Source organism: Danaus plexippus (genome assembly GCF_018135715.1).
Source record: "Danaus plexippus chromosome 22 unlocalized genomic scaffold, MEX_DaPlex mxdp_27, whole genome shotgun sequence".
Classification (NCBI taxonomy): Eukaryota; Metazoa; Arthropoda; class Insecta; order Lepidoptera; family Nymphalidae; genus Danaus; species Danaus plexippus.
The window spans coordinates 3,301,643-3,325,036 of NW_026869855.1; the positions used below are offsets into that span (position 1 = coordinate 3,301,643).

Genomic DNA, 23,394 nt, shown 5'->3' on the forward strand with positions numbered 1-23,394 from the left:
ACAATAAAATGTATAAATTATTCTGCAACAATATATAATTTATGGCCACTCATTTTAAAATCCCACTTTTATACCAGTGCAATTGGAACTTGTAGATATTTTTTGCAGAACCACAATTTAAAATTTTCAATACAAATCCATTATTGGAGAGAGCAATCACTATCAAAATATTCATAGTGTTGTATCTTGGAAGTGAGTTAGATTTCTTTTCCATTTTCAATTGTCTTCCATCTTGAAAGCAAAGTAGAAAATACTTTGGGTTATAATATTATGGATAAGGTTTTTTCTATTTAAATCTTGATATTATTTTAAAATACCAGTTTCGTTGTTGTCTTAGAACAAAATAGTGCCATTTAAATGTAGGCTGTCAAAATAAAATTATATGACAAGGCATTCACAGCTAGTAAATTTTCATATTTATAGGTATATCCATATTATTATGATCTTTCAATATCTTTCAACAATTTCTTGAAGAAGATATTTATACTAACAGATTGATTGGGAAACAGCGTTGTGGTACGAATATTTCTTTTGTATAATACTGTCAAGTTATTCATTTTTAGATTATTTTTTTATCATTATTGTATTTTTTGTTAACATTGAATAAGGTAGGACGTTACAAAATGGAATATGATCCTTACAAGCTACTGTGACTTGATACGCTAACGTACACGTTAGTGATCTTTTGTTGGGAGCGTCTCTCTACTTTTTTAATTATATTAGCTTTCGAGTTTATAGTCAATTAATTTCAACTATCTCCATGCTCACAACAATCTTTGAAAAAATAATACACACCAGAGTTGTTTTTTAAATTAACATTCCAAATTAACAGTTATGTAGTAAGTTACAAAAACTAAATGTTATTGAATACAATTTCAATGATACTGTATGTAATTTCTTATTTACTCTATTCAATACTAAATGATTCAATTAAATTTTAAGCATAGTGAAGTATACTAACATATTACATTAAAATCACTTCCAGATTACAATGTCTACAGTTAACAAGAGTTCTTGATCTAAAACATACACATTATGGTAGTTATCTCAAAGAAAATAATATGTGTATATTAAAATTGTAAAATAAAAACTATCGTTTATTACTTGAATAGAGAAACTAAAATATCTTTATACTACTATCGTTACGTTCTATCTAGCTTCTAAATCTCATAAGAAATATCAACAATCTTTCTGATAAGATTTCAAAGCCATTCGTCTTGTTATTTCATTGACAAAAAAAAATTATATATATATATATAGATACATTCAGTCATATATTTATTTTAAGGATTAATAAAAATACAAGTGACTTTTATATTAATATACAAAATTTAATTAAATATGACTTATTTTATAATTAGAGAGTATGAAAATAAATATTAATTGCTATTATTAGTGTTAGCTGTTATTTAAAGGGTTATACAATTTTTTCCAAAAGGCTGCCAGATTTACTACACTCATAAAGCATAACGAAAAAAATTTGAGCAATTATTAAACCTTATTACTGAACTTAAAACCTATTATTTGTGTTTAAAAAAACATAAATGAATGTTTTTGGAATATTTGTAGCAAAAGTCTGATATATTATTCAAAGCTACACTCACACGAGAGCCTTGAAATAATTTATGTTCGCATATTATTTTTAAAAAGCCAGACGATTTTTTTTTCAGTCTGGGAATTTTGTGACGTTCCACTTAGAGCTTTGCTTTTAATAGACTATATTTAGGAAACTTTAAATTTTTAAATGTAACCTTTACTATAACAATATTTGAAATACTACGCTATGTATACCGTACCTTAATTATTTTATATTTGTATTTAATTAAGTCCTAGGTATTGTTAGCGGTGGTGCTACAATTTAAAAGTGTACGTTAATGTTAAAATTTATTCTAATCATCCAAATTGATTCTTCTGCTGTTAAAATATGAACTTCACGATAACAATAATATCTTTTTTTTTTAACAATTAAGATTCCATACAATTAGAAAGTTGTTGCGAGAAAAGATGTTGATAATTTATATATTCAAGAGCACGTCACGTTTACCTCTTATTATATAAAACAAAACTATTTTACTATCTCATATAAAGCAGGAAGTAATTTCTGCATAAATAATTAATTTATTCAGATAAATATTCATGAGAGACTCTTTTCAGAAATCCAAAGCATACTAGGCGAAACTTCAATATTTATATTCTTAAATAAATATAATATTAGGATAAAATATATTATTATTATTTTAATTATAATTTAAATAAAGAATTTTCTTAGTGTTATTTTGTTTTTCTGGTGACATTTTTATAATTAATTTATAGAGGTAGAGACTTTGCATATGTTTCGAAAGAGTATGATTTAATATTTCAGTATATTAAATATCGACAAAGTATAGAAAAAAAACGTTATTATTAATAATAATTTGTTATACCTTTTTGAAATTAAAACTATTGAAATGGTTTTAAAGTTTAAGACTACTCAATGTTTTCTACTTTGAAATTTGTAAGAGAGAAAGGGACTAAATTTTTTAAAGCCACAAGCATGGTAACCAACTATATCCATATACACAATAAAACTTTTATACCCTGATATAGCAGCAACTAAAAGAAAATTCGGGACAAATTATAACTTATTCTTTTATTCTGATATCTATTCTACATTACTGTTAAGTTTCATAAAATTCCGTAGAGAAGTTTTTGTGTTAAAGAGTAACAAACATCCTCAAAAACTTTCGCATTTTTAATATAAGTGGTATGTGTATATTACTAGCATATATTTGAATTTATGTATGTTTATCGTTTGCGTTTATGGTAGTATGTGCTGACGAAATAAAATCAACGGAAATATATTCCACACGTATGAGCACGTAAAATTTTTATGTTAGTTTATTTTAGATTTATTATCTTTGTTTTGGAAAATATCTCCAATTTTAAAATTTTCTATGTATTTTTACAAATGTACGTTTCCTATAGATTTCCTTTAATTTTACTGCGACTAGTGTAAATCCTTTGCATTTTATATATCTTTTGAATGTGTTTTACTTCATCTTCTGACATCTTATTCTTATGCCTAGCAATAAATAAATATATACAACTAGTGTTTGCTAATTACTTCGTCTGTGTGAATAGGATAGAGAGAAATATCTAAAATGTGTTAAAACAATTCTTATAGTAAACTATTTTAAAGCTTTTAAATTTTCAATAACCTAGGTATCGAATACAGCGCTGTCCGTCGAGCTAAATTGTGAATCCAAACCATTTAGGGCGTCATGCAAAAAAATACAACAAAAATCAGCCAAATCGGTCCAACCATTAAGGAGAAGTTCAGTGACATACACACGTACAGTAAATTTAAACAGGTATATAAGGATTTAAACTAAGTCAACAAAAAGTTTATATGCACCTTCAGCGATGGTCCCCTATCTGGGAAGTCCCTAGATGATTTCCGATTGGGATATATATAAGTCCCCTTTCAATGAGCGTTGCATGTTTATATATGTTATATAATTCAAAAATGACACATCATAGTAATAAATAAATTTGGTTGAAATATTTTTTATGCAAAATTCTAAAAAAATAATTTTGCATACACAGCTAGTAAGTAAATAACAAATATATAGTAATTCATCAGCACTTTTCTATAAGTAATAAGTACTAATATAGGATAATGTAAATTAAAAAATTCTTATGTCCCTTTAAATAGATAAATAGTGCGCTGTAAATATATTTTTATCAAAATTCTGTAGCGATGTGAGTTATGAGTGGGAAAATATGTTTTAACGTTAACAAAACGATATTCTCAAATCTAACAATGTTTTTAATGAAAAAATATTTGCATATTTACCGGATAAATAGGTTTGTAATAAAAATTAATTAGACCAATAGTACGAAAATTATTTTTAAAATATAACATTGTTTTTTGCAACTTAAAATAATACGACAAACATAATTATTAACATTACACGCTTTGTATAGCAAAAGAGTTTATTTGGAGTTAAAAGAGACAAAGATAAATTCCTAATTGCATTTTAGAATATAGACTTAGTTCCTGAAGGCGTGTACGTTATAATTTCGTGTCAATTGAAAAATAATATATTATATCGTATTTAATTTTTTATTATTAACTTTCATCTTCTTAATCGTGCCCTCACTGCTGAGGATCGTTACTCCAGATTTTTTACGTAAGCTGCTTCCATCGGCCACGTTTAGTTGCTTGATGGAGAGCGACGCTGGCAGGTATTTTCAGGTGTTCTAGAATATATTATTTTAGATTTTTTCATTTTTACTGGTTCTTAATATTTTTTATAGTTTTGAGCTGATTTTTTGATATATCTTTATATGTTAAAAAGTGAACGTTTTTTATTGCATAGTATAAATAATAGACATTCTTTATAAAAAGAAAACTTAAATTAATTTTTAATTTTCGTTTGTTCGGTTATTTATATATATATATATATGATTTTTCTATTAGCAATTATTCAGCATAAGAAGCATAAGTAAAACATACTCAAAAGTCAATGAAACTAATATTAATTAATTAATTATTTCATGGATTCCGTTTAAGAATGTGGTAAATTATTATCTCAAAATATGTATGATTATTTAAATAAAGTAGAAAGATTTTTAACTATGTCAAAATTTGTATGTAAACCATTAATTATTTAAATTATTTTTAATATAAGAAAATATTTAAGTACGATTAAAATTTTATCTTTTATTTGTGTTATGAATGTACACCTAATAAGTTAAGTGAACTATTTCAGTTTTTTTTTGTAATTGTATTTTAAATTTTTAGCTCTGAAATTATAATAAGGTAAGTTTGCCTTCTTGTTTTCAAGGTCAGAGATATGATGAACATAATGAGATCTAAGGCTTTCGCGAGTATTCATTTATATGACGAACATTTTCAGATATTTATTTTATTGCAACCTGAAAACCTTGGTATCATTTATTTAAAATAAAGTAATTGCCGGCATTGTTCAGTTGATCTAGGAATTTTAATGCATAATAGGATTTTACTTTTGCCTTGAAACTGCTGCCTTAAGCTTTGAGCTGAAAGAATTTAAAATACACAAAATATTGGACTAGGTAATAATTTATTTACCATTTTATATAAACACATATATATCTATCTTTATATAAATATATATATATATATATATATATATATATATATATATATATATATATATATATATATATATATATATTTATATAATGCGAGTGTACCCATAAGTAGAGTTTTTAAATATTGATATAAACATTAACATTTTACATTCTTATAATCAACAAATTATTTAACAAAAGAGACTAATATTATTGTCTTATACTATAATTAGTATATTAAGATTGTTCATATATAGTTTCGCAAGTAATTTTAGTAGCGAATAAAAAGTATACCTACAAGCAATTAATTATGTCTCCATATTTAAGTTCGCTGATAAGCGGGATTCCCTGCGAATCAATGAACTGAGAGGTCAAATCGCAATTACAAATTATCTCCACTTGGTCTTATCGGGGCAGTGTGAAGCCCCGAGAGTGTAGAATATTAATATCTGGAAGTGACCGTATCATTTTTTATTTACAAAACTTTAAAAACTATTTTTTCGTCTTGCATCTTTTATTTGTACATGATTTTTAGTTGCTTAAATTTAGAAAATAAATTTATCAAATTACATTTTAAATAACATAATAATAAATATATATAATTTTTAACTAACAATTATAGATCGTACCTATTTTATTTTCTGTGGAAAAATAACATTTTCTAGAAGTATAAACGTTAAATATGCTAAAAAATTACTTTTGGTGGGGTAAATATCATATCTATATAATTATTGTTTAATATTTTTGAGAAAAATATATATTTAAGCTAATATTAGTCAACTGACAAAGAAAAATATGTACACTGCCAAAAAGACCTTCAATACATCCACAACATATTAATACAAAAAAAGTACTTCAATTTAATTTTATTTCAAATGACGATTCTAGATATAAAGTATACTTGTTCTAAGGGGATTTACTGCAACATTCTATTTTAGTATATAACCTGCAATATAGGTCTGGAAGATCATTCCTTCTTCAATTTGCGTTGATAGAAGATCATAAGTTATAAAAATGATTTCAAAGATAATTTTGATAACGGTGCTTGCTATCGGAGCAAATTGCCTGTACCTTCCATATGAATACAGCAGACCTATAGGATATGTGACTGATTTCGACTTAGAGCAACCCATTGAATCAGTCCATCCCATCCTTATAAGAGATCGTCGGCAAGTTCATGGAGTAGCTAACACCAATCCTGATGGAACCGCTAATATTATGGCTAAACTTCCACTTGCGGGTAATGATAAGAATATATTGAGTGCTATTGGCAGCGTGCAAGGAGTGAAACCAGGCGGATCATTTGGAGCTGCATCAGGTGGTCTAGCATTGGACAATGTGTAAGTGACCTATCAAAATTTTATAAATAAATGATCGGTTCCTTAATAATATTTTGTTACTCTTATTGCAGAAATGGCCACGGGCTAAGCTTAACAGGCAAGCATATTCCGGATTTTGGAAACCAACTTACAGCGGCCGGTAAACTGAACCTGGTACACACGGATAAACATGACTTTAACGCAAACGCTTTTGCTACCAGAAACTTGCCAAGTAACCCAGCTATACCCAACTTTAACACTTACGGCGGTGGTGTTGATTATACCTTCAAGTAAGATCGAATAAAAGAAATTAATGTCATGATGCCATTGAAACATTCCAACAATATTAATTTGTAATTATTTTGCAGTCAAAAAGTTGGAGCTTCCTTGGGAATGGCACATACTCCGTTGCTACAGAAGACAGACTATTCCGCAATGGGAAACCTAAACCTCTTCCGCAACCCAACTTCGTCTTTGGATTTCAGTGCCGGAGCAGCAAAATCCGTGTCGCCATTTATTCCTAACAGATCCTGGCAACCCACTTTTGGACTTTCGTTTTCAAAATATTTTTAAGTTAACAAATGTATTACTTTCTTTACAGTTCCTTTGAATGATTGCCATGAATCTCAATAGAGTGTTGTCTGTGATAAGTATTTTATATATTTTTTTATAATCACTAAAAAATGTCAAAATGAAAAATATAAAAAAATAAAACAACCTCTGCATAAAATTTTCGTCATTTTATTGTTTTCCTATCCATTGTTTGATACGTTTTTCAAGTTAGCTGCAACTGAAATCTTTTTTTTAACACTTCTGAAGCGCAACATCGACCTGAACAATTACTTCAATGTTTATTTTAGTAATTATGAAGAGCTCAATAATGTCACGTATTAGTTTACAAGTCACATTTTTTACTTTTCTTGCTTTCCTTTTCTCTTTCCTTGTTATATGTTTTTATAGTTTTCAAGTGATTGTAACAGGTATTGAAGAATAAGAAATTTAGTCAATCTATTTAAAATTTTGAAACAGAGTGATAATTTATAAAAAATAAAAAACAAAAACATACTAAAAGCAATTTGATACCAAATTCCGAATGATATTGCGTTAATGTTTACAAAATTTATCATGTCACTTATTCCGAATTATAGTATAGTTGTCAGTGTTTGTCTCTACGTAAATATAACATCATATTGAGGATCATTTTCCTATTACTCTTTCAATGTAAATTTAATTATTTGCAATTAAAGAGTCCCTAACAGAGAAGTCTTCTTCAATGTGATGACAAAATTATTTATTAGGTCGTAACGAACTTTATTTTATATTAATATATAGATTTATAAGTTTCCACTGTCATTTTAAATGTAATATTATTTATGAAGTACTAAAACAAATAAAATTGAATCTGTTTCTTATCTTTAGTTTATTTCTTCCTTGTTTGAAGCGTTATAGGTATTACATATTAAACATGAACAGGCACATGTCAATCTTATAATATATTTAGTCACCTGAAGTCACAATCTTTGACAAATCTCATTTAAAAGTTAATAGCTTTCCCATATAATAAAACCAACCAATAGAACTGAAAGAATATGACAAAATTGTTGAACTAATGTCTTAAGAAAACTTATTGCAAGAAGCAGGAATACTTTTAATATTTACTTCTTATTTTATTTATATTAATTCATTTGAATATGCTTTTTATATACTCTTTTATACGTCGTTGAGTTGATTTTATATTAGACAGCTATAAAAATTGGTTATATATTAGTATATTTTGAGTATAATATTGTGATCTATAATTTATTTTTGGGTTGCTTAAAAGGCCTCTAAAAATGCACTCGCTGTCTTACAAGCTTTAAGTTTCATTTCTTAATATAAATACTCCTTTTCGTGACTTACCGTCATCCATTGTTTAATTGGCATTAAATCGATGTCGATTTTTCACATCTTCATTGCGCCACCGTAAAAAGATGTATACAAAAACGAAATGGCTAGCAATTTTTCGGCAGATAAAACCTAAAGTCGACTATATATTAACCGAAAATGTATCGACTACCGAATTCTAAACTATGTTTTGATAATACCTTTCACCTATTATGGAATATAGATATTTATAATATATCCATTTGAGGGATTAAATTATTAAAAAAATATTTTTTGATCTCCATTCCATATTTTACTTGTACTGGATCACTGCTATTTTATGTCCGTTTTCTATTGTAATAACTTCGTCACTATTGTTATCTTTAGTTTCTCTTGTCTTATAAAAAATTATATATATTTTTATGGTATTTACGTCGTTAACATTTAAATTTATTTTCAGTTTCTGTCAGGTAAATTTTCTACTAGTAAAAATTTAATATCAATATTCTCAGAACTTGTTTTGCAATATTATAAAAAAAGGGGTTTTAATACGGCCTAGCGTAGTTTCCAAATTGCCCAATTTTTTAAACTACAATTTTACTTTACTTCACTCCGGTGAAATATCCTAAAAACTTCTATGACAAGGCTATATACTAAATTAATTAAAAGTTTATAAGTGAATCTAGTATATAAGGGAAAAGAATATGAGAGAATGTAGTACATATTGGAACCAGTATATAAGGAAATGTAAGTAGATAAGGGAAAATAGTATAAAAGAGAATCTAGTACATAAATGAATCTAGTATATAGGGGAGTCTTGTATATTTAGGAGTCTGATATATAAGGGAATCTAGTATCTAAGGGAAAATAGTATATAAGTGAATCTTGTATATAAGAGATTTGGGATATAGATGAATCTCGTGACTGTTGAGATAAACTTCTAGAAATAATTTAATTTTAAACAACTCGTGGATTTGGTAAAAATATAAATTGTTATATAAACGTAAGGCGGAGAGCCAAATAAAATAAGTTTTTTTTTTTTAATTTAAACTACTTGCTGGATTGCAATTATTAATTAATGTCGAACTTAACAAGTATTGAATAAACAAACAATGAAGACCGGCCAACGAGAAGTGTGATGTTTTAACATTATCAACCCACTACAATTCCTTATAGATATACAACGATATCAAGTTTTTTCGAGATCAGTTATAATATACATAAGATTTATCTATATTTTTGTCTCTCCATACATCATCGACTGATGTTATATATGTGGACGCGGTTGTGGATACCTAATTATATTAATTATACTAGCTGTTCCTACGACTTCGTCCTTGAATAGTTATTTTGGGCTTCTTTTTATTTTTGCAAACAACCCCCTAAGCTTTATAAATTAGAGCCACCTTCTGTTATTATTTTAGACAATTTAGTTTTTAGGTTTTTAAAAAAAATTAAATTATTTTAAAGTACTTTTGCGTAAACTTACGTACGTTTTTAGTTTTATGTTCTTGTGGCAGAAGAACATATTGGTTTTCTACGCAACCCGATCTTGACAACGAGACATATAGTTGGCCGTGCGAAAAGCAGTCTTGACTTAAATGGATTCCTACGTGTTTAAATGTTTGCTCCTGTGATTTATTAATTATAACGGCGAAAGATAACATAACGGGGAATTGAATTCTTTTAAATTTCAAAGGTAAAACAATTGGAATCAATATGATGCGAGGTATGAGCACTGTTTGTCCAACTGCTGAACCAATCAAAACTATTGCAACGATCACGTTATTGCGTAGAAATTTGATTTGAAGTTTGATTTGCGTAGAAATTTGGTGGTTTAATATTTCTAAGTAAAATTATTGGGGCACGGACCGCATTTTCCTAATCCATTATTAATAGATGTGTAGGTAACTATGTCTCCTGGAAGTCTACTTAAAATTAGGTCGTTAAATTCGTCCACGCTACTGTTTCTCGCCGCCAATATTCCCTTTGACACATCCAATGATGATTTTTATTTTCTATTTCGCTGATTTCACGGTCAACTTTCGATATTAAGTCCTTAATTTTACTCACTCTTTCTCCTAAATCGCGATGAATTTCAATTTTATTTTCAAAATAAATTACTTTCCCATCTCTTATTAAAAGTAACTTTGAAGGAAAAGTTATACTACCTCCCCCCAAATGTGCTCTCATATTTGTAGTTAATTTTAAGATTTTAACAAACTTCCATAATGGGGAACTTAAATTGCAATACTTTACAACGTTTTTACGTATAGCGTACACGCGATCCTTCTGTAAAGAAACAGATAGAGGCAGTTTAAAAGTGGAATCAGCTGTGCGTCCACCTGCTAATAAAGTTGCAGCGATACCTGAAACGCTACTGTCAAAGCTAGCTTTCCTTGAGACCTTACTTTTGCTAATATAAGATTAGTAATAAAGGTCTTGCCTGTTCCACCGGGAGCATCCAAAAGAAATAATTTTCCTTCACTTAAACGAACATTTTGCATAACACAATAATACGCGACCACCTGGTCTTTAAATAATTTTGGACCATTTTGAATAATATGGTCATTTAATTTATGTAGATCATACGGTTTTCGCAACGCTACTTCTATCGTATCCAGATGATTAAGTAACTAATCCTTTTTGATACAGGAAGCCCAAATCGGTTGTTGATTTATTGCAAATCTCATGAATTTTATCTTCAATTATGATTAGTTCATCATTGTATATATCATCATTATATGCTAATGTCATATCCTGATTCTCATTACGGATTCTGTTTAATATATCTTTACATAAAGCGTCACGAAATTTATTCTTTAGCTCTAATGGGTCAGATGGTTGGCAAAATATAAGGATGATGGTAAATAATTCTCTTAATTTTGTGGCTGGCTCGGTCATGATAGCATCTGATATTGTATTTTGCCCATATTCATCTCCCTCCAGTAAAATTAACTCATCACAAGCTCTTTGATAAGTTTGGGAAATAACACCATTCACGGTCCTTAGATGTTCAAATGACATTGGACCGCGAACATGTTGCAGTAACATTCTTAAATAAAAACATTCAGTTTGAGTTGGATGGATGTTGTAGGCACGGTCTAAAGTTGTGTCTTTTTTTACACCGAGTTTTGTCTTTTTTTACATCTTACCCACGACTTCTTCTAGAAAATGAATTTCTTTTCCATACGTAATACTCGATACTTCGTGATATAAAAGAGTTTGTGCCAAATTGTCACTTTTGCAAAGATCAAAGAAGACTGTAGGTGTCATTGATGAAGGATTATCTTGAGGGTTTGCATTATTATAAAACAAACTCTTGGTCTATTTTCCAAATGAACTGCTTAATGAACTACAGCCGGAAAACGTTTCTAAATGAACTACTTCAGAGCGCTTCCGAGGAACTTATACAGCGACTATTTAGATATTTTCTACTTCATCGTCATTACTTTCTAACGAAAATGTAGCTTGGTCAGAACCTTTATGGATATACTTACAGATTTACTTAATAGCTTTGACCGATTGACGAAACTCTACGTTTATGTGTGCATTGAAAATTCGTGATAGCACTGTATTATAGGGAATAACCAACCTATTATCCCCCCTCATTTCTGTACCTTTGACACGAATTATTGCGGTGGTCACCATTATCTGGACACCTGAGTCTGCAGATTGGGTAACCGTCATCCCCGGTTTGTGTTTCAGAAATAAAATGCCTAGGGTACTTTTAGAACAAATGTTTTCCTTCATACATGGTGACGCATGATTATGAAATCCGCAAGGACCATGTATAACAATTTTTATATTAATATTGTGAAGAATTGGATATTGTTGTTTGTAAAGTATTTCAGCCGATATTATTGCATCTATATAATCTGGTTGTACTTTGTGAGCCAGCCACAATAAAATGTGGGCGTGAGGTAAACCTCTTTTTTGCCATTCTACGCTGTAGACAAAGGCTTTCGATGGTCCAAAAATAAATAAAAATAAATAAAATAGTAGGTCTAGCATTTTTTTGAGTTTTAAATGAAATAATCTAGAAACCAAATCATGTCTGTCGTAAGAATGTTGACCGTGTAATAAATCAATTTTTATTTCAGGCCATTTGCAGTTATTTCTGGGTAATTATCTGGGGGATCCAGTAAATGACGACGGCAATATAACATGCTGGCCAATATTAGAAGCGTTCATATACGCAATATTAACCACGGCATCTCTGAAATGAATATACGCTTCTGTTCTCAATTTTTTTTTTATTTCTTTTGATGAAGTAAAGTCTCTCAGAAATCATTTTTGCCGCCATATCAACACAATATTGGTTGAATAATGATTTGAAATAATGTTTACTGTTAAAGTCATTTACTCTCACCATGAGTCTAAATGTATAGAACTGCATTCATGATACAGTTTTAGATCTAGCAGCATATTCTGCTGTGGAATATTTATACAGTATCCGTTATTACCAAAGGGAAACAGTAAAGGATACTGAAGTGGATCATAAGATATATGAATTTCAGGAAACTCGTTGAAGTCCACCATCTCTCGCAGTCAACACAATATCTCGGGGACCTTTGTCTTCATCTATCAAAAGAACAGCTAATTCATCTACTATTGGCACATTATACCGACCTCGATGCTCGTTAGGAGTTTTAAGTTGTTCGGTGGTCATTTTTCCAGATTGTATTTAAAACTTTGAATATACGTATTACGATTGTGAAGATATGTTTGGAGAATATCCATAAGATCGATATGCAAGTCTGGATTGAAATTTGAGCGCAAGGATACCTGATCTGCATGAGAAAAAAAAAATTGTTTTATCCATTCTGCCAATATCAATAATATTTAGCTCAGTATAGTCAAGGGTACAATCATAAGCAAATGCAGCATTTAACAAATGAAGTTGCCTGCGAGTTCTATTTCTTGGTGGTCGTGTTTTTTTACTATGCTAATTGATGGGATCGTTCATTGCTTGATTTCCGATCGCGGTGTCAAAGTTCAGGAATTCTGTGAGGCTAAATAAAAGTGTTAATTATTGTTAAGTTATTAGAAACAAAATACTATTTGTAATACAAACAATAGTATAAAGAAACTTATGACATCTACTTATAATTAGTTATCTACATCAAAACTAATAACAAGTGTTAATTATTGTTAAATTATTAGAAACAAAATACTGTCCTTAAATCAAACAATTACTATAAAGAAAACTATCCCACCTACTTATAATGAATGATCTACATCAAAACTAAAAAAAGTATTAATAATTGTGAAACTATTAGAACCAAAATATTATCCTTAAAACAAAATAAGGTAATATTTAAAAAGTTTTGTTACACGACGATATTATATCGCAATAACAAATAACACTGCATACAACCATTCAGAAGGGAGCCGACCGCGCGTCTATGCCGCGCGGCATGGACCAATGGTACCTCGTAGAGCTACACCCAGCGGCTTGTACAGAGATTCGGGGTAGGGTAAACAGAATATAATGAGATCTAAGATTTTCGCGAGTATTCATTTAAATGAAACTAGTGTTATTCGGATTTACTACGCGGATTTTATTATTTAAAAACTACATAATCCCGACGTTTCGGTTACTTTGCAGCAACCGTGATCACACCTCGTCTGCCCGTGATCACGGTTGCTGCAAAGTAACCGAAACGTCGGGATTATGTAGTTTTTAAATAATAAAATCCGCGTAGTAAATCCGAATAACACTAGTTTCATTTAAACAGAATATGTTTGAAAAAAAATACCAATTTGCATGATAATTTCCTCCTCTAAAACATTGATAATAATGAGAACATTCGCAAGTATTCATTAAAATGAAACTAATATTTTCGGATCACTACGCGTAATTTATTATTTTAACGGGCAGACGACATGTTTGCCGTGATCACGGTTGCTGCAAACGTAACCAAAACGTCGGGAGTATGTAGTTTTTAAACATAACAAAATACGCGAAGTAATCCGAAAATATTAGTTTCATTTAAACATTGATAATATTCGCGCATAAAGTTACACTAATCCGATTAGAACGAACATCTATATATTTTATGAATCTATCAATTACATTTGAGCCACGAAAGTACCTTAAACGACGATTTGTTCATCACTGCTTTATTAAGTTATTAAAATCGGAATATCCAGTGGAAATCCAAACATTTTTATTATTATTATTATATGAAAACAACAAACAAGGAAAACACAATAACTTATCTGTGTGTACACAACCTGCTAGCTTATTAGAACTATCATAATACTTTTTATTTACACGAATAACATTACCCTTCTTTTAGTTCACGCTCAACTGGTCACACACCTTCCCTTTGTAATTGTCTTAATTTTATTATCAAACGACAATATGGAAAATCTACTCGTAACTAATTTCAATAAACACACATCACCAGCACAGGGCTCACAGCTATAAATTTCCATAATTCGTTAATAAATTAATTCACTATTTACTAATTAGCTACTTAAAACTTATTCACTTGCGCTTAGAAAGACATGACAATATTCAATATTAACAAAATGGCGAAAAAAATATATAAACAGTTTATCGACCAATCAGAGAGTCCCGTTTCAATTGACAATTAACGCACTTTTTATGACATTTTAAACGAAAAAAAGGAAGCAGTGCCTCTCGAATACAACACATGCGTAGGTTTTACACACACAAATGCAAACATTTTCTGCACACAACATACAACAACAAGGGATTTGGAGATCGTCCATGAGACCATTTGTATGGAAAATAAGCACAGAGTAGTTGTGCCTGCCGCCGCGCTGGCTGCATAGCGGCGCTAGCAGTTAGCAGCGGCCGATGGAAAATGTTTCGTTTCATATATCACGGGCGTTTCATATATCAGCAACCGTGATCACGGGCATACAGGCACCTCGTCTGCCCGTGATCACGGTTGCTGCAAAGTAACCGAAACGTCGGGATTATGTAGTTTTTAAATAATAAAATCCGCGTAGTAAATCCGAATAATACTAGCTTCATTTAAATGAATACTCGCGAAAATCTTAGATCTCATTATCACCTGATAATGTCTATAAAAGGGCAGATATTGTTTGTGGGGATTCATTCTATTGGGTGCACCAAGTGAGAAAATATTGTAAGCAGCAACTCTTGAAGTTTGAATATAAATCTTTTTTTTTTAATTTAATTTTTTTGAATATAAATCTTTTTACTGTTTAGTCTGTGGTAGTATTTATAAGCAATCTATAAAGAAATGGATGATAATAATAATCCGGAGCGCGCTACACCGACAGCAGCTGTGGGATTCCAATCGCCTATTTTATGCGGCTTACGATACACGATTCAAAACGACCAAACTTTAAAAACTGCAGGAGGTTATGAGTCTAGTTTCTATAAGCAAACAAGCAGCGTACCAGTTTAACTTTAGAAACATTACGAGGCAATCTCTATCTACCACCCTTCGACCCGGACGTCCGTTCACATGAAATTGGAGACTAGTGTGCAAGTGTTGATGAAATGATTTCTACCTACAACATAACAGAACAAGAGGCAAGAATGAAAGCTATACTACAAAGACTAGGGAGGTCCAGGATCTGGGCTGACACGTGGTCACTGCAGTCAGCTTTATGGCAACAAGTGAAAGAATACCTTATTCAAACCTTTGGAAAAGAGTTTTGCTACGCTGACGATGCATAGAAGTGGAGCAGTTACACATCTGAACAAGTGGACGGTTACTCCGAATACGCAACGACGGGCTGGACGCTGTTCAAATGCTTCAGGCCAAAAGCAAATGATTCCGAAATTATGGACGCTTTGTTAACAGATATTTATCTTGACTGTATTAGAAGTGAATTATAAAGAACTACACCAGTTCTTTACCTACGTTAATATCTGTTTTTAAAAAGTATAGAAAGAGAAATAATTATAATTTCGAAAGCAGAAGTATCAATTTTAAAAAAAACGACCGTCAGAAGTACTCACAAAACTATATGGTAATTTTTTTAATTGTAATGAACCCGGTCATTTTGCTTGCGATTATAATAATAAAAGAACTGTTACATTCGGAGGTCCCTCGGCTTTAAATACCGAAAATAACTCTAATAATAACATACCCTAAATAACACTAATAAAATAATATGCTGAATGCTGTCGCGTTGAAGAAAATTGCAACCTTAAATAAAATGACTGTTCGAAATTGTCAAATAATCAAAGTATTGATTTATGCACTTCAAGGGATCGTAGTATAACTGATATAAAGATAGGTGGTCAAACTTATTGCGCCTTAATCGATACTGGGACCGACTGATCCTTAATTAGGAATAAACTCGCGGATCTATTACAGACAAGAGAAAAATCGTTAGTAATCGTTAGTGTGTCATTTGTGGATAAAAGACTCCCTTATATACTAGATTGGCATATGCACTACATTCTCTTTTGTACTATTTTTCCTTATATAATAAATTTCGTTATTTATTAGATTCTAACATATAGCACCTTTTCTTATTTACTCGTCCCCTTACATACTAGATTTGCTTATAAACTTTTAGTTAATTTAGTAGATAGCTTTGTCACAGAAGTTTTTAGGATATGTTACCGGAGTAAAGTATAGCAAAATTACAAGACAGAAAATTGCAGTTTAAAAATATTGGGCACTTTGGGAACTACGCTGGCCCGTATTAAAACCCCTTTTTTAATCATAAAAGCAAAACAAGTTCTGAGAGTATTAATAATATTTTTTATAGGCACTAGCAGTAAATTTATTTGAGAGAAACTGCAAATAAATTAAAATTTTACGATGCAAATGGTAGACAAATGAAAATTTATTATTTTTTAATATTAGACAAGTTATCAAGTTTATGCAGCTCGAGAAATTTCATTAAATTTGTTAAAAAGCATTTTTTACTTTGAACGAGTTAACGCTATGATTTTCGGATTATGTATGTTTGGAAAGACGACATTGAAACTATTTTCGCGATCAAGGTTACCTCAAAGCAGTTTAATGGTTGGAAAAAAATTAATAAAAGGCAAAATAGTATCAGAAAACCATCGTTTTTTTTATGTGGACTCACGAATGTCTTATATATCATTATACTATAGAAATAAATATATGAGATAATATTATACAAAGTAATGGTTATGAACATATGTATACATATAAAGACGTTTAGCGTTTAGTTTTAGTAAAGATTCAAGTGGTCGTCAATCCTTTAATCATATCGGCCATATTAATAGTGGGGAAACTAAAGTTAAACAATAGTGACGAAAACATAAAATAGCAGTGATCCAGTACAAGTAAAATATGAAATGGAGATCAAAAAATATATTTTTAATAATATAGTCCCTCAAATGGATATATTATAAATATCTATATTCCATAATAGGTAAAAGGTATTATTAAAACATAGTTCAGAATTCGGTAGTCGATACATTTTCGGTAAATATATAGTCGACTTTAGGTTTTATCTGCCGAAAAATTCCTAGTGATCTCGTTTTTGTATGAATCTTTTTACGGTGTCGCAATGAAGATGTGAAAAATCGACATCGATTTAATGCCAATTAAACAATGGATGACGGTAAGTCACGAAAATGAGTTTTTATATTAAGAAATGAAAATTAAAGCTTGTAAGACAGCGAGGGCATTTTTAGAGGCCTAAAGTAATACGTGAGATTATTGTGTTCTTCATAATTACTAAAATAAACATTGAAGTAATTGTTCAGGTCGATCTTGCGCTTCAGAAGTGTTAAAAAAAAAAAGATTTCATTTGCAGCTAACCCGAAAAATGTATCAAACATTGGATAGGAAAACAATAAAATTACGAAAATTTTATGCACAGGTTGTTTTATTTTTTTATATTTTTTATTTTGAGATTTTTTAGTGATTATAAAAAAGCATATAAACTACTTATCACAGACAACACTCTATTGAGATTCATTAAAATAATTCAAACGGACTGTAAAGAAAGTAATACGTTTGTTATCTTAAAAATATTTTGAAAACGAAAGTCCCAAAGTAGGTTGCCAGGATCTGTTAGGAATAAACGGCGAAACGGATTTTGCTGCACCGGCACTGAAATCCAAAGAAGATGTTGGGTTGCGGAAGAGGTTTAGGTTTCCCATTGCGGAATAGTCTGTCTTCTGTAGCAACGGAGTATGTGCCATTCCCAATGAAGCTCCAACTTTTTGACTGCAAAATAATTACAAATTAATATTGTTGGAATGTTTCAATGGCATTCATGACATTAATTTCTTTTATTCGATCTTACTTGAAGGTATAATCAACACCACCGCCGTAAGTATTAAAGTTGGGTATAGCTGGGTTACTTGGCAAGTTTCTGGTAGCAAAAGCGTTTGCGTTAAAGTCATGTTTATCCGTGTGTAACAGGTTCAGTTTACCGGCCGCTGTAAGTTGGTTTCCAAAATCCGGAATATGCTTGCCTGTTAAGCTTAGCCCGTGGCCATTTCTGCAATAAGAGTAACAAAATATTATTAAGGATCCGATCATTTATTTATAAAATTATGATAGATCACTTACACATTGTCCAATGCTAGACCACCTGATGCAGCTCCAAATGATCCGCCTGGTTTCACTCCTTGCACGCCACCAATAGCACTCAATATATTCTTATCATTACCCGCAAGTGGAAGTTTGGCCATAATATTAGCGGTTCCATCAGGATTGGTGTTAGCTACTCCATGAACTTGCCGACGATCTCTTATAAGGATGGGATGGACTGATTCAATGGGTGGCTCTAAGTCGAAATCAGTCACATATCCTATAGGTCTGCTGTATTCATATGGAAGGTACAGGCAATTAGCTCCGATAGCAAGCACCGTTATCAAGATTATTTTGAAAATCATTTTTATAACTTATGAACCTCTGTCAACGCAAATTGAAGAAGGAATGATTTTCCAGACCTATATTGCAGGTTATATACTAAAATATAATGTTGCAGTAAATCCCCTTAGAACAAGTATTCTTTATATCTAGAATCGTCATTTGAAATAAAATTAAATTGAAGTGCTTTTTTGTATTAATATGTTGTGGATGTATTGAAGGTCTTTTCGGCAGTGTGCATATTGTAGTATATTTTTTTCGTCAGTTGACTAATATTAGATTTAATATATATTTTTCTCAAAAATATTAAACAATAATTATGTCGATATGATTGAGAACCCCACCAAAAGTAAATTTATAGCATACCGTAACGTTTATACTTTTAGAGAATATAAATTTTCCACAGAAAATAAAATAGGTACTATGTGTTATTGTTATTTAAAAATTATAAATATAAAATTTAAATATAATATATAATTTACAATTGTCATTTTTAAATAACAAGATAAGATCCAGATCGTTATTTAAAATGTAACTTGATAAATTTATTTTCTAAATTTAAGCAACTAGAAATTTCTTAAAAATTTAAAGATCGATTGCCCTGAAACAGCTGTCTTGAGATTTGAGCTGAAAGAATTTTAAATACGCAAAAGATTTGACTCTGTAATAATTTTATTTACCATGTAATATATACACATATATATCTATGGTTATATATAATGTGAGTGTACCCATAAGAGTTTTTAAATATTGATATAAATATTAACATTTTACTTTCTTATAATCAACAAATTAGTTAAAAAAAAGGGACTTATATTATTGTCTTATACTATCATTAGTTAATTGAACAGACAAACTAGTTATGTCAAAAATCTATAAGAAATTGGATTCTTAAATTACACAAACATTGTGCATTTATAGTAGCACAAAAAAAGGGAATCAGTCATATATTTTATTTGCAAATAAAAAGTATAGAAGCAATTAATTATTGTCTCCATATTAAAGTTCGTTGATAGGCGGGATTCACTTTGAATCAGTAAACTAAGAGGTCAAATCGCAATTGCAAATTATCTCCACTTCGTCTTATCGGGGAAGTGTGAAGCCCCGAGAGTGTAGAACATTTATATCTGGAAGTGACCATATCATTTTTTATTCTCGAGTACAAAACTTTAAAAAATATTTTTTCGTCTTGCATTTATTCAACTTTTAATTTTTTAGTAATTTTTGTTCCTTAAAGTTAGAAATTAAATTTATTAAGTTACATTTTGACTAACAATTATAGATAGTACCTATTTTATTTTCTGTGGAAAATTTATATTCTCTAAAAGTATAAACGTTACGGTATGCTATAAATTTACTTTTGGTGGGGTTCACAATCATATCAACATAATTATTGTTTAATATTTTTGAGAAAAATATATATTAAATCTAATATTAGTCAACTGACGAAAAAAATATACTACAATATGCACACTGCCGAAAAGACCTTCAATACATCCACAACATATTAATACAAAAAAGCACTTCAATTAAATTTTATTTCAAATGACGATTCTAGATATAAAGAATACTTGTTCTAAGGGGATTTACTGCAACATTATATTTTAGTATATAACTTGCAATATAGGTCTGGAAAATCATTCCTTCTTCAATTTGCGTTGACAGAGGTTCATAAGTTATAAAAATGATTTCAAAAATAATCTTGATAACGGTGCTTGCTATCGGAGCTAATTGCCTGTACCTTCCATATGAATACAGCAGACCTATAGGATATGTGACTGATTTCGACTTAGATCAACCGATTGAATCAGTCCATCCCATCCTTATAAGAGATCGTCGGCAAGTTCATGGAGTAGCTAACACCAATCCTGATGGAACCGCTAATATTATGGCCAAACTTCCACTTGCGGGTAATGATAAGAATATATTGAGTGCTATTGGTGGCGTGCAAGGAGTGAAACCAGGCGGATCATTTGGAGCTGCATCAGGTGGTCTAGCATTGGACAATGTGTAAGTGATCTATCATAATTTTATAAATAAATGATCGGTTCCTTAATAATATTTTGTTACTCTTATTGCAGAAATGGCCACGGGCTAAGCTTAACAGGCAAGCATATTCCGGATTTTGGAAACCAACTTACAGCGGCCGGTAAACTGAACCTGTTACACACGGATAAACATGACTTTAACGCAAACGCTTTTGCTACCAGAAACTTGCCAAGTAACCCAGCTATACCCAACTTTAACACCTACGGCGGTGGTGTTGATTATACCTTCAAGTAAGATCGAATAAAAGAAATTAATGTCATGATGCCATTGAAACATTCCAATAATATTAATTTGTAATTATTTTGCAGTCAAAAAGTTGGAGCTTCCTTGGGAATGGCACATACTCCGTTGCTACAGAAGACAGACTATTCCGCAATGGGGAACCTAAACCTCTTCCGCAATCCAACTTCTTCTTTGGATTTCAGTGCCGGTGCAGCAAAATCCGTTTCTCCGTTTATTCCTAACAGATCCTGGCAACCTACTTTGGGACTTTCGTTTTCAAAATATTTTTAAGTTAACAAACGTATTACTTTCTTTACAGTCCGTTTGAATTATTTTAATGAATCTCAATAGAGTGTTGTCTGTGATAAGTAGTTTATATGCTTTTTTATAATCACTAAAAAATCTCAAAATAAAAAATATAAAAAAATAAAACAACCTGTGCATAAAATTTTCGTCATTTTATTGTTTTCCTATCCAATGTTTGATACATTTTTCGGGTTAGCTGCAAATGAAATCTTTTTTTTTTAACACTTCTGAAGCGCAACATCGACCTGAACAATTACTTCAATGTTCATTTTAGTAATTATGAAGAGAACTCATTATTCTCACGTATTACTTTTAAAGTCACATTTTTTACTTTTAATCATCTTGCAATTACTCTTTCAATTTAAATTTTATTATTTGCAATTAAAGAGTCCCTAACAGAGAAATCTTCTTCAATGTGATGACTGATGTCAAAATTATTTAGTACTTCCTGAAGGACTTTATTTTGTATACATACATTTACTTATTACTTTCCGTTGTCATTTTAAATGTAATATTATTTATGAAGTACTAAAAACAAATAAAATTGAATCTGTTTCTTATCTTTAGTTTATTTCTTCTTTGTTCGAAGCGTTATAGGTATTACATATTAAACATAAACAGGCACATGTCAATCTTATAATATATTTAGACACCTGAAGTCACAAACTTTGACAAATCTCATTTAAAAGTGAATAGCTTTCCCATATAATAAAACCAACCTATAGAACTGAAACAATATGACAAAATTGTTGAACTAATGTCTTAAGAAAACTTATTGCAAGAAGCAGGAATACTTTTAATATTTACTTCTTATTTTATTTATATTAATTCATTTTAATATACTTTTGATATACTCTTTTATAAGTCGTCGATTTGATTTTATATTAGATATTGATTAAATTGGGTTGCTTAAAAGGCCTCTAAAAATGCACTCGCTGTCTTACAAGCTTTAATTTTCATTTCTTAATATAAAAACTCATTTTCGCGACTTACCGTCATCCATTGTTTAGTTGTCATTAAATCGATGTCGATTTTTCACATCTTCATTGCGACACCGTAAAAAGGAATTTTTCGGCAGATAAAACCTAAAGACGACTATATATTTACCGAAAATGTATCGACTACCGAATTCAGAACTATGTTTTAATAATACCTTTTACCTATTATGGAATATAGATATTTATAATATATCCATTTGAGGGATTAAATTATTAAAAATATATTTTTTGATCTCCATTCCATATTTTACTTGTACTGGATCACTGCTATTTTATGTTTTCGTCACTATTGTTTAACTTTAGTTTCCCCACTATTAATATGGCCGATATGATTAAAGGATTGACGACCACTTGAATCTTTACTAAAACTAAATGCTAAACGTCTTTATATGTATACATATGTTCATAACCATTACTTTGTATTATAAGATCAACTCGGTTTTCAAATAAATAACAACGGATTACTTCGATTCAACTAGATTTAATATCCACACTTTAATGTCGACCGCTCAGTTTTACATCTCGTGATTAACTAACTACCCTCGTCCAATGTCAGAGGGACAACCGCCACTCTCGAATGACAAGTGTCACTCTGACATTTGACGTTACAAAATATATTTATAATTGATAATATATGGAATCGATTTATAAAATAAATAATCGATTCTTACAGCTCGGCCATCCTAATTAAGGTGGGTCCTCACACAAATTATC

The 23,394-nt window shown here is 30.2% G+C and overlaps 3 protein-coding genes across 3 annotated transcripts; 2 read left to right on the forward strand and 1 right to left on the reverse strand.

The window, feature by feature from the left end:
- Positions 1 to 6,060: 6,060 nt before the first annotated feature.
- Positions 6,061 to 7,146, forward strand: LOC116773695 (defense protein 3-like). Its single transcript, XM_061528745.1, has 3 exons — positions 6,061 to 6,437; positions 6,509 to 6,706; positions 6,785 to 7,146. The coding sequence occupies exons 1-3, from the start codon at positions 6,112 to 6,114 to the stop codon at positions 6,987 to 6,989; spliced, it is 729 nt and encodes a 242-aa protein (XP_061384729.1). The 5' UTR covers positions 6,061 to 6,111; the 3' UTR covers positions 6,990 to 7,146.
- A 10,946-nt stretch (positions 7,147 to 18,092) lies between these two features.
- LOC116773699 (defense protein 3-like) lies at positions 18,093 to 19,177 on the reverse strand. Its single transcript, XM_032666201.2, has 3 exons — positions 18,803 to 19,177; positions 18,534 to 18,731; positions 18,093 to 18,454 (listed from the first exon to the last, which is right to left on the reverse strand). The coding sequence occupies exons 1-3, from the start codon at positions 19,126 to 19,128 to the stop codon at positions 18,250 to 18,252; spliced, it is 729 nt and encodes a 242-aa protein (XP_032522092.2). The 5' UTR covers positions 19,129 to 19,177; the 3' UTR covers positions 18,093 to 18,249.
- Positions 19,178 to 20,733: 1,556 nt separating this feature from the next.
- Positions 20,734 to 21,824, forward strand: LOC133318699 (defense protein 3-like). Its single transcript, XM_061528752.1, has 3 exons — positions 20,734 to 21,115; positions 21,187 to 21,384; positions 21,463 to 21,824. Exons 1-3 carry the CDS (start codon positions 20,790 to 20,792, stop codon positions 21,665 to 21,667), a joined length of 729 nt encoding a protein of 242 aa, XP_061384736.1. The 5' UTR covers positions 20,734 to 20,789; the 3' UTR covers positions 21,668 to 21,824.
- The last annotated feature ends 1,570 nt before the right edge of the window (positions 21,825 to 23,394 follow it).